The sequence below is a fragment of the Protobothrops mucrosquamatus genome, unplaced genomic scaffold (assembly GCF_001527695.2).
Source record: "Protobothrops mucrosquamatus isolate PMUCROS unplaced genomic scaffold, P.Mucros_1.0 scaffold227, whole genome shotgun sequence".
NCBI classification, from domain to species: domain Eukaryota; kingdom Metazoa; phylum Chordata; class Lepidosauria; order Squamata; family Viperidae; genus Protobothrops; species Protobothrops mucrosquamatus.
In genome coordinates this window covers 225,620-237,046 of record NW_015386578.1, presented here as the reverse complement: position 1 = coordinate 237,046, position 11,427 = coordinate 225,620, and the positions used below count along the sequence as shown (strand labels likewise).

The 11,427-nt window shown below is 38.0% G+C and overlaps 2 protein-coding genes across 3 annotated transcripts in view; one reads left to right on the top strand and one right to left on the bottom strand.

Moving 5' to 3' along the window:
• PSME3 (proteasome activator subunit 3) overlaps window positions 1-3,065 on the bottom strand; it is a 15,884-nt gene extending 12,819 nt beyond the window's left edge. Inside the window, exon 1 of the mRNA XM_015814186.1 lies at window positions 2,926-3,065. Within this exon, the coding sequence (XP_015669672.1) occupies window positions 2,926-2,967 (42 nt within the window). The 5' untranslated portion in view covers window positions 2,968-3,065. The remainder of the gene's footprint in view (window positions 1-2,925) is intronic.
• Window positions 3,066-3,200: 135 nt separating this feature from the next.
• BECN1 (beclin 1) overlaps window positions 3,201-11,427 on the top strand; it is a 10,585-nt gene continuing 2,358 nt past the window's right edge. The window contains exons 1-10 of one of the 2 annotated variants that reach the window (XM_015814183.1): window positions 3,201-3,350; window positions 4,692-4,820; window positions 5,151-5,218; window positions 5,452-5,510; window positions 7,018-7,108; window positions 7,328-7,464; window positions 8,142-8,336; window positions 8,869-9,015; window positions 9,723-9,872; window positions 10,008-10,068. In XM_015814183.1, coding sequence (XP_015669669.1) covers window positions 4,694-4,820; window positions 5,151-5,218; window positions 5,452-5,510; window positions 7,018-7,108; window positions 7,328-7,464; window positions 8,142-8,336; window positions 8,869-9,015; window positions 9,723-9,872; window positions 10,008-10,068 — 1,035 coding nt within the window. In that variant the 5' untranslated portion in view covers window positions 3,201-3,350; window positions 4,692-4,693. Of the gene's footprint in view, window positions 3,351-3,750; window positions 4,032-4,691; window positions 4,821-5,150; window positions 5,219-5,451; window positions 5,511-7,017; window positions 7,109-7,327; window positions 7,465-8,141; window positions 8,337-8,868; window positions 9,016-9,722; window positions 9,873-10,007; window positions 10,069-11,427 lie in introns of those variants that run through there. The other variant, XM_015814182.1, reaches the window with a different exon arrangement.

The following is an 11,427-nucleotide window of genomic DNA, read 5'->3' as shown; positions in this document are numbered from 1 at the left end:
CCTCCCTGCGGTCAGCGTCCTCCGTCTGCCCATCCTCCTGCAGGTCATTCAGCCTGCCCCACTCCCCTCCCCAGCGTCTCCGCGCTGGAGTCCGGGGTCCACACGGCAGGTGGGTCATCGTCTCCTGTCGAGTCGGGGTGGTGGTGGTTCCCTTCTCCTCCTGATGAAGAAATGGGGGGTCCTGAATTTCGGCCAGAACTATTTATATAATAGCTAGGCGTTTTAATTGGTTTTATTAGTAGTTTTAGTAATTTTAACATTAAACCAAAATTTTTTACCACATTCCCTGGTGCTCGTGTGTTTTTCACTGTTTTAATATGGAATTACCCAGGGATCACATTTTTAAAGAAATTTTTGATATATATATATATATATATATAGGTCTTTAGTTATTCGGGTTTTCTCCCGCGTAGAATTAAAAGTACCTTGGCGACGTTTCGACGAAGTCACATTCGTCATCTTCAGGCTGGTGTCTTCAGCTTCGTGCTTCTAAGAGTGGTGTGTGATCGCAGCTGTTTCTTCCTTTTAACTGCCAGTGGGGTTGGAGCTGATTGACTGGCGATCACACACCACTCTTAGAAGCTGACTGTATAGAGCTTCTCCATCTTTGGCTGCAAAGCACATAGTCAATCTGATTTCTGTGTTGACTGTCTGGTGATGTCCGTGTGTAGAGCTGTCTCTTGGTTGTTGTAAAAGAGTGTTTTCTATGACCATCGTATTCTCTTAACAAAATTCTATCAGCCTGTGCCCTGCTTCATTTTGTACTCCAAGGCCAAACCTGTGTTATTCCAGTTCTCTTTTGGTTTCCTACTTTAGCATTCTAATCCCCCATGATGATAAGGACATCATTTTTTGGTGTTAATTCTATAAGGTGCTGTAGGGCTTCATAGAACTGGTCAATTTCATCCTCTTCAGCACCATTGGTTGGGGCATAGACTTGGACTACTGTGATAATGAATGGTTTGCCTTGGATTCGAACTGAGATCATTCTGTCATTTTGGGGATTGTTTCCCAGTATTGCTTTTCCTATTCTTTTATTGACTATGAAGGCTACTCCATTTCTTCTGAGGGATTCTTGCCCGCAGTAATATACCTGATGGTCATCTGAGTTAAATTCACCCATTCCTGTCCATTTTAGTTCGCTGATTCCTAAGATGTCGATGTTCAGTCTTGTCATCTCTTGTTTGACCACGTCTAGCTTGCCTTGATTCATGGATCTTACATTCTAGGTTCCTATGGAGTAAAGATCTTTACAGCATTGGACTTTCCTTTCACCACCAGATGCATCCACAGCTGAGCGTCCTTTCGGCTTTGGCCCAGTTGCTTCATTCTTTCTGGCGCTACTAGTACTAGCCCTCTGCTCTTCTCCAGTAGCATATTGGACACTTTCCAACCTGAGGGGCTCATCTTCCAGTGTCATATCTTTTTGCCTTTTGGTACTGTCCATGGGGTTTTCATGGCAAAGATACTGGAGTGGATTGCCATTTCCTTCTCCAGTGGACCACATTTTGTCAGAACTCTCTGCTATGACCTGTCTGTCTTGGGTGGCCCTGCACAGCATAGCTCATAGCTTCATTGAATTATGCAAGCCCCTTCGCCACGACAAGGCAGTAATCCATGAAGGAGCATTAAATTTTACTAGTCTTATTTTTGAGCAATTTTTTAGGATTGAATTTTAAACAGAAAATTTAAAAAACTGCATTCATAATTACATTTATATACATTTCTTAAAATATAAATCCAACACCACTGGTCAAATTAATTTGGCCTAAAGTCTGCTCTTTTATTACAGCCACTAAAAGGAATCCATTTTACTTTATGAAAAATTTTCACCCATTCAATCACTCAAATGGTGAGATAGGTGGTGTATAAATTTAATAAATAGGATTTTGAAGCATAAAGTTATATATATTTCTCAGAATACAATTACTATTGTGTGCAAATCTTTTATATACCAGGATTTACTTTTGAAGTATACACAACTAACACTATTTGTGACTATTGCAAAATCACATTTTTATTTTCTTTGGAAATTATTCAAATTATTCTTTAATTACATTTTGTTCATAAACTGATTATGCTTACTAGACATATTGAATGATATTGCTCTTTTAAATGCAATTTAAACGAATCCAATAAGACATAGTGAAAAAGATATCACAATCTCGATATTAAATGGAACTACTGTTTTACCCAGTAACTATCATTTTTTTAAAAAAAAACTCTGTATATGCAATATTCAAATAAATAGTAAATTATCTTGTATAGCCTTCGTAAAATAAAAAACTACAGAACATTTTTTAAAATCAAAATTATTCCAATAAAGCTACACATCCTAGCCATTTCAAGAAGCATGCTGGCTGAATTATTAAGAATCTTGAATTATGTTCCTAGATTATATAAATTGGCGTGTTTTTCAAGGCAAATAATAAATATCACATCCAGGAAATGTGTGAAACATATGGTTTTTCGTGGAATTCAATAATCTCGCCAGATAAAAATATTATATTCCAACCCAATCATCTGGGTTTCATTGCCATGGGAAGCTGTAAAGGTTACTGCTTCGCGGGTTTTAACTCCCATAGTAAGAATAAATAGCAGCCTGCCGTGCTTATTTGGCTACAACCTGCATAACTAGAGGAATTTTCGTTTGATAAGCAGACTGGGTCGCGAATGAAAGACCAGTAACGCCTTATAGTTCCCAATGGCAGATCATTTGACACCAACAGATCCAAACATATAGCGTTCAATGGATCTGTGGTTTGTCACTGTACAAAAACTATTATGCTTTGATCACGTTCGATTGGCAAAAATAGTTGTCGCGGCAGAAGCTTGTCTGGATTCCTCTTGACTTCCTGTAGCACTCTGCACATGCCTAAAGGCACGCCCGTGGCGGGTTTATTAGAATTTTCCCTCCTCCCATACCTTGATCTTAACTTCCGGGTCCACCTTGAGCAGAGAGGCCATAGCGGGGCGGGGAAGCCGGTTTTCCTAGCCAGATCTGTTTCCTTTTATCCCGCGCGCGCGACCACCTGAGAAAATCACCGGCTTCGTTACCGCCGGAAGTGAGAACATAACGCCCCGCCACCGCCCTCTCTTGGCCAATCACCGAACGCGATTTTAGTCAACGTGATTGTTCCTTGTGCCTTTGTCGGACGGGCCTTATCCGGTGCTGTGCACATGCGCTGAAGAAACAACTTCCGGTTGGTATGGGTGGAGCTCGGTACAAATAAGTGAAGAGATTGACGTGGAGCCAAGCAGCGTAGAAGTAGGAAGTTGAGGATGGTTCGCGTTCGAAGTGATTTTTTTCCGGCAACTTAGAGATTATCTTCCGCTGTGTAAAATCCTAGGTATTATTTACTTCTGTAGCCGGTTCTTTAGTATTTTTGCCCCTAAGAGATGGCCTGCCTTCCATGGTTCTCTTTTTTATTATTGTACTACTGCCTTTAAACTGAAGTATTTTTCTGTTATTAGATCTGGGCTGCGTTATTATGGTCAGTAGATGGCAGCAAAGAGCCAACCAGATTGTCCCAACATTGTCGTGAACCCACCCTCATATTCTACTGTGAATATGAGGGTGGTGGTAGTAACAGTAAAATGTTTCATGTGCGGTTTTTATTCGTACAAAAGGACATCGCCGACTTTGCATCTTTGCAAATAGCTGTTGCAGTCCAGCTGCGCCGTGGCGGCACAAGCCCCCTGTCTGATGCCACGGAGAGCGAGAAGGCGGTCCCGTTTCGGCGCCTCCTAAGGGCGTGAGCAAAGAGTGCGATTTCTCCGGAAGAGAAAACTTTCTGCGAAGCCGTTTTGAGAGACGGCGGGGTTGCTTGGGAAGGCACTTTCAGGGAAAGAGAAAGCCGACTGTGTGTTGTTGGGAGGGTAAGGTAGCCTGGCAGTGATTTTTACCGATCGATTTTGTTCGCTCCTGGGGAAACTTTAAATACATATCGCTTGGGCATCCCGCTTATCGTCAGGGAATCTGGTTATGGCCCCTTAACAAGCACATTAGTTCGTTGTTGGGCGTGAAGTAGGTAAGAACGACGGAGGTCATTGGAATTTACCTTTTTGTATTCCTAGCCATAATCTGTCTACCAGCTTCAGTCTAAACTGGACTAGAAGAAGGAAATTAAAGCTGACCAATATGTGCTATTCACAGGTAGTAAATGTCAGTAAACTACAGTAGGCCAAATTGTGCCTTCATAGTACCTCAAAAATAAGTATGTGTATTGTTCCAAAATCATGTTTAGGATTGAACTGATACCTGACTTAATTTTTTTTTAGTAGAGCCTAGTTTGGACAGTTCCTGTTTCCCCAACTATACATAGTATCAGAACATAACTGATTTCCTTGGGAGTTACAGCTGAAATGGTGGTGATAAACCATATGTTATTACATGGATTGATTCAATATGTGTCATCAAGTTGCTGTTGACCTTTAGCCATAGAGCTAAGGTCTGTGCATAGATAGGATATATAGATAAATGTTCTCCATGATAATGCCAGAAAAGGTGGATGATCACTGTAATGATAATGGCAGAAATATCAATTCATGCTACATGAGAGTAACCACTCCTGAATTTTTAAATAGAACTACACAGATAGAAAACACAAACTGGATAGCAAATATAAAATGTATACTTTATACAACAAAATATTAGAAGCATTGTATTGACTATCTTTCTACTTTCACAGATATGGATGGGTATAAGTCACCTGCTTGCACCATGCAAGTCAGCTTTGTTTGCCAGCGTTGTAGCCAGCCTCTTAAATTGGACACATCTTTCAATGTTCTTGACAAAGTTACCATCCAGGAATTGACAGGTAAAAAAATGTGCATAAAACCAGTGCAAGCCATAAATTCCATATTGTGAATGCATACACTTCTCTATTGCTGAGAAAATTTATTGAAAGTAGAATGTAAGGTTGTTGGAAACATTCAGTAACACAGTGTAGTTATGAAGGATTTCAGCAGAGCTTAATCTGAGGCAGTTCTCAAATCTGAAACTTGTTTGAGAACCTGTCCTTAGAATTGGGAAGCAAAAGCTCAAATGGAAAATAATATGGGCAGATATAATAATCTTTCTGCTGAGTTTTAGCATTATATGCAAATGTTTTTATTTTTTCTTTGGTAATTGTTTATCTTTTGTCTAGCTCCTCTGCTTACTACTGTTCCAGCAAAACTGAGTGATGCACAGGAGGAAGAGATCCCTTTGAATGAGGTAAAGAGTTAGTATATGATTCTAAATTAAAAGCAGTGCAGCACTAGGAATTAAACACCAGCCATTATTAGGAATTATTATTTTCTTGGCATTCATTCTGCAAAACCTGCTTTTTAAATTTTCCTTGTAATACGTGTACATTGCAAAGTGGCAGGTTGTTAAAACTGCTTATGGGTTCAAATATTTAATTCTCTTTGGTAAGGAAAAGATGCTAATGCTAAATTTCTTTTTAGGAAGTGTTTGTTGAAAACCGCCAGGATGGAGTGTCTCGAAGATTCATTCCCCCAGCCAGGTATTAATTATTATGTTCTCTGCTCTAATACATTTATAATAAATACCATTATTTCAGAGGTTGGAAATTTTGACCAAAGTCTGACACTGAAGTCTTCCTGAGGTTGTTGCATTTTAATTTGGGTGGAAGATCTACACACACACACACACACACACACACACTCAACTGCCAATAAAAGCAAAAAAGCTCCTCTATAAAAGAAGCAAGAATTCTCTCTACCTATAGGAAGTGAAGGCAAAATATACTTTAGTTCTTCCATCCTTCCTTTGAAAGGAAACACAAATAATCCTATGACCTTGTTTAATGACAATTCAAGATTATAACAGCACTGTCAAAAATGACTTATGAGTGGTCCTTACACTTATGATCAACGCAGTATCACCGTGGTCATATGATCAAAATTTGAGAGTCTGGCAACCAGCATGTATTTATCATGGTTGCAGCATCCCAGGGTCATGTGATTACCATTTGTAACCTTCACGGAGACCTTTCAACTAGCAAAATCAAGCCTAATGACTATGACAAAAAAGGTTGTAAAATTATAAAATCATTAAGTGTGATTCAATAATTGAATTGATGTAGTGGAATCTGATGCTGAGCTATGGGAGGGAGGAGTAAAGTGAAACATCAGTCTTGAGTTGTTATGCAGTTGGTGGTGCAGAAGAGACTCTAATTTCTTCACAGTATTTATTCGATAACTATGCAGAGTGTGCTTTACTCTGGCAAGATTCTGTCTTTGTGAACAGCAATTTAGAAAAAAAAACTTTTGAGTATTTACATGTTTAATTGTTGATTTCTCACACCTGATAATTGCTTAGCGATAGAAGTTCTAATCCCAATTGTTGTCATAAGTTGAGGACTTCTTGTAGTTCATTTTCAACTGGATTCTCTATTATAGGACAACAGTTTTCAGAAGGAATTTTGTAAAAGTCTGGGAATTAGGGGAGTTGGTCCAACATTAGGCCAGTAGATTCAGGAAGGCTAGTTTGGTTTGTTAAAATTTTTTTAAAAGCTAGGTATGTTTCCCCCCACAGTAATGAGACCGAAGTATCGCTCTATTATTTCTGCCATAGGATTAATACATTTATCCCTGCCATTTTTTTCAGATCAGAATAAACATTCTGCAAAAGTTTTTTAAGTGACATGGTTCTCGATAATTTGTATGAATTAGCTAATGTATATTCTAATGAAAAGGGAATAGTTTTCTAAGAGGCTTTTAAATGGAATCCAAGTAATTCTTGGATGCAATGGATCCAAGCATGTCTTCATTTCTTTGAATGGTATTGTCTATCTGTAACAATTCAGACATTTTTTTCCTTGCAACCTAAGCCTGTAAACTGTAGATTTTCTATCAAATATAGTATATAGAGTAAAACACATTTACTATTTAGGAACTGGAAATAGTTTGTGGAACAAAATGTAAACAAACTACTATGGCTTAATGTCAGATTTTTGGTGAAAATCTATGAGAATTCATCTTATAACAAAATCATGCTGCATTTTTCAGGATGATGTCAACAGAAAGTGCCAACAGTTTCACTCTGATTGGAGAGGCCTCTGATGGAGGCACCATGGAAAATCTCAGCAGAAGACTCAAGGCAAGTTGTTCCCTAGTCTTGAATGTACTATCAGCATTTAAAAAAGAGTGATTGTTTGGGAGAATAGAATACAGTAATTTTGAACTTGTTTTTTTGTTTTATCAAAACAAAGCTCTAATGAATAGTAGTTTGGCTTGACAAAAGCTTTCTATCTCATTTAATAAACTGTAGAACTGTTTTCTCTTTCTTTTGCTAAAATGAGCTCTTCCTTCCTTACAGGTCACTGGAGATCTGTTTGACATCATGTCTGGCCAAACAGATGTGGATCATCCTCTATGTGAAGAATGCACTGATACACTTCTGGACCAATTAGACACACAGCTTAATATAACTGAGAATGAATGCCAGAACTATAAGTGAGTAATAGATTTCAGAAGCACTACAATATCTTCTTGACAGAATAAAGAAACAGTTTCACCTTGGTTCACTAAAATATTTTTTTGCTGAAGAAGGTATCATATGCATGTCTCAGACACATATATATTCAAGCTGTGGCAATTCAGTTTCTATTTTAAAGTAGAACGAATTGCAGTTAGTTCTTGACTTACGACCACAGATGAGCCCAGAATTTATGTTGCTAACTGAGAAATGTGTTAATTTTGCCCCATTTTACAACTTTTCTTGCCACATTTGTTAAGTGAATCACTGGAGTTGTTGAATTAGTAACATGTTTGTTAAGTGAATCTGGCTTCCCCATTGACTTTGCTTGTCAGAAAGTTGCAAAAGACTTCAGGACACTGCAATTGTCATAAATATGAAGCAGTTGCCAAACATCTGAATGTAAATCACATGCCCTTGGGGATGCTGCAATGGTCATAAGTGTGAAAAACAATCATACATCATTTTTTTCAGTGCCGTTGTAACTTTGAATAGTCACTAAATGAACTGTTGTAAATCGAGGACTACCTGTATATCTACACAGATTTGATACTCAGGGGCTACTGGTTGGGTTTCCAGGTACATAACTGTGAAAGAAAGTGAAATGGTTTTGTATGGCACATTGCCACCCCATAAAATCACAGGTTTTTTGTAGGAAGTGCCTTGAAATTCTGGAGCAAATGACTGAAGATGACAAGGAGAAATTACAGTTGGAACTGAAAGAATTTGCTCTTGAGGAAGAGAGGTTAATTGAAGAGTTGGAGGAAGTAGAGCAAAAGCGCAAGGCACTGACTGAAGATTTTGAGAAGGTTAAAATTGAGGCTGAGAGGTTGGATCAGGAGGAAGCTGAGTGAGTATGAAATCTTGCTACTAACAATATTCCCAATGTTGTAATTTTTTGGCTAGATACATTGGAGTTCATCCCAAGTTTTCATGTTTATTGGCAACTGGGATTTTCCCCATTTTTTTTCCTTTATGCCTGTACTAAACATCTTTCCTCTTTTTTATGCTGCTTTCCCAGCTGTTGCTTACTGCATCTCTGCTACACTGTTTTCTCCTTATCCCTGACAGACTTTTTATTGGTTCTTGTGTTTTTCACATTTGCTTTAACACCCTACCTTCAGCTCACTTACTCTAGCTACCCTGAGTATTTGATAGGAAAGTCAGAAAGAAGTATAGTGTGCTATTTTTATGCCATCTGTCTTAACTCTAGATAGGAACTATCTTTTTTTATTCAAATTAATTTTCATGAAATTAATTTCTAATTCATCTGAACATTTTTGAAGCCTATCCTTTTCTCCCTCTTAAGAAACAGATTTGTTCTTTTGGATTTGGCACTATTCTACATGTTGAATGATTTATTCTCTTGATGTTTCCTGGAGGTATCAGAAAGAATACAGTGAATTCAAGCGGCAGCAACTAGAACTGGATGATGAACTGAAAAGTGTTGATAATCAAATGCGTTATGCCCAAATGCAGCTGGACAAGTTAAAGAAAACCAACGTGTTCAATGCTACCTTCCATATCTGGTAAGAAAAGCAATTTGGATAGACTGGGATGGGAGTTAGCAGAAATGTAGTGGAGTACCAGTAGTTGAATCTGGTTGGAGGAAAATGCATTTAAGTTGCAACATACATACAATAGCATATTTGGTCATTTAGGCTCTGCAAAGTTGAGAAATTCAGAAGACTCTGGACAGCATTAGAGTGGATATAATAGTTTCAGTTTAACTTTGCTGCAAAAGTGTGACTGGATACTGTTTTCAGTTTATACTTTACAGTATTCAATCATGGTTGGATTCTTACTTTCCACTTTTTAAGAAGCAACTCTTCTTTAAGAGTCTTAGGTCGCTCACCATAAATAAATAAGCTTTTTAATCAATATATTATTCCCCTTTTGAGGGTACTATCTGTAGTATTTTTTAATGAAAACTAATTAGTAATATTTCACATGGGGTCTTGTCCAAGAGCCTTCCATCCTTGTTTTAAAATTTCAGATTCCTTTGCCAAACTGACGGGGGCTCATAGAGTTGAATTTTAAATAATCTGGGCAATACCAGGCTGACTTCCTCTACTATAGACAGATTTTCATAAAAGCTATGGATCTTGATGTTTATGTTTGGAAAATCATTTAAACTTTGGACAAGTGTCCAAAAATTGCTTAAACTTGTTTGTACTGTGTTTAAGATTTTTCTGTTTCCCTCAAAAGCTAGCTGATTAGATTTCTTCTTGCATAGGCATAGTGGGCAGTTTGGCACAATAAACAACTTTCGACTAGGCCGCCTCCCAAGTGTCCCTGTGGAATGGAATGAGATCAACGCAGCCTGGGGGCAGACTGTTCTGCTTCTCCATGCCCTTGCCAACAAGATGGGTTTGATCTTTCAAAGGTAGATACAGAGACAACAAGCCACCACTCCTTTTGCCAGCCATAGAAATGGCAAGATTAATTAACCTGTTTGCTGGTTTAGAAGGCCATACAGTACTTTTCAGTCAAATTATTCTTAAGTAACTGTTTCTTGCAGATACCGCCTTATTCCATATGGAAATCACTCTTATTTAGAGTCTCTTACTGACAAATCCAAGGTAAGAGATTTCCTCACATTTTAGTTTCCAAGAATCCTTTTCATCACCTGCATTTTGGACTTCTAGAGTACTGTATCTGTTTATACTTAGAAGAGATTAGTCAGTTCAGAACAAGCCTCTAGAACACTCGGTGAAATTTTTTTTTGAGCAATTCTGCATATGCTGAATTCTAAAAAAAATCTAGGTTGCTCAAAGTTTTTACATAGCTTGGCTATTCCACTTTAAACATGTTGAAATATATTGGCTTTCTCAGTATTTATTGATGGGAAATGGGATGCTAACTTAATAAAATAATACAGAATGATTTAGCTAATAACATTTTTAGGCTAATGAAATATACATGCTAAAATTTAAATGATAATTGAATTTATATTTTGGAAATATCAGTACAGCATTGTGTTTTATGCAGTATAAACAAATGTAGTAAATATACAGCTTAAATATGTGAACACCATACTACATATGTATTTAGGGATGTGTTTGAATGTTATCTTACAATTGTACTGTTTAATTTGATATTTTATATAGTCTTCTTAAATATAGTACTGAATATCTGGCACATCTGCATGAATAAGTGCTTTTTGGTAGCATCTCTCTACACTTTTTTTTTTACCCTGTCATAGAGGCTGCCTATGTTTTGCACTGGGCATCAACCCCACCATGCAAGAAATGTAAAAATGAATTATAAGGTAGACTCTGTCTGATAGATCCGTATAAGTCTAGATGGAGAGTAGTCATTCATTCTCCTCGTGCTGAACTAGAATGGAAGGGAAAATGTGAATAGTCCATGGTTCTGCATCTCAAATCAAAAGGATATTTTCAGTAGGACTTATTTTCTTACCGTAAATTTAGAAATTGAAAAATCATTGAAAAACCTGGATCCCATGAGGGAATAGGTTCTGCTATTTATTTGTATTTTAAAATGTTCTAGATCAGGGGTCTGCAACCTTAAACACAAAGAGCCACTTGGACCCATTTCCCAGAGGAAAAAAAACACTGGGAGCCGCAAAACCTGCGTGCACGCACGCGCGAGGGGGGGGGAGAGCTTGATTGAAGAGTTTAATTAAAAAGAAATAGAGGCTGCTGTACATGAGTTCTCTTTCTCTCCCTCTTTCCTCTTTTTCTCTCTCTTTCCTTTCCCCTCTCTTTCTTTCTCTTTCCTTTCCCTCTCTCTCCCTCTCTTTCCTCCCCCCTCTCTCTTTTTCTTTCTCCCTCTCTTTCCTCTCTTTCTCTTCTCCCTCTATTTTTCTCTCTCTCCTTCCCTCTTTCTCTTTCCCTCTCTTTTTCTCTCCCTCTTTTTCTCTCTCCCTCTTTTTCTCTCTCCCTTTTTCTCTCTCCCTTCTCTTTCTCTACCTCTCT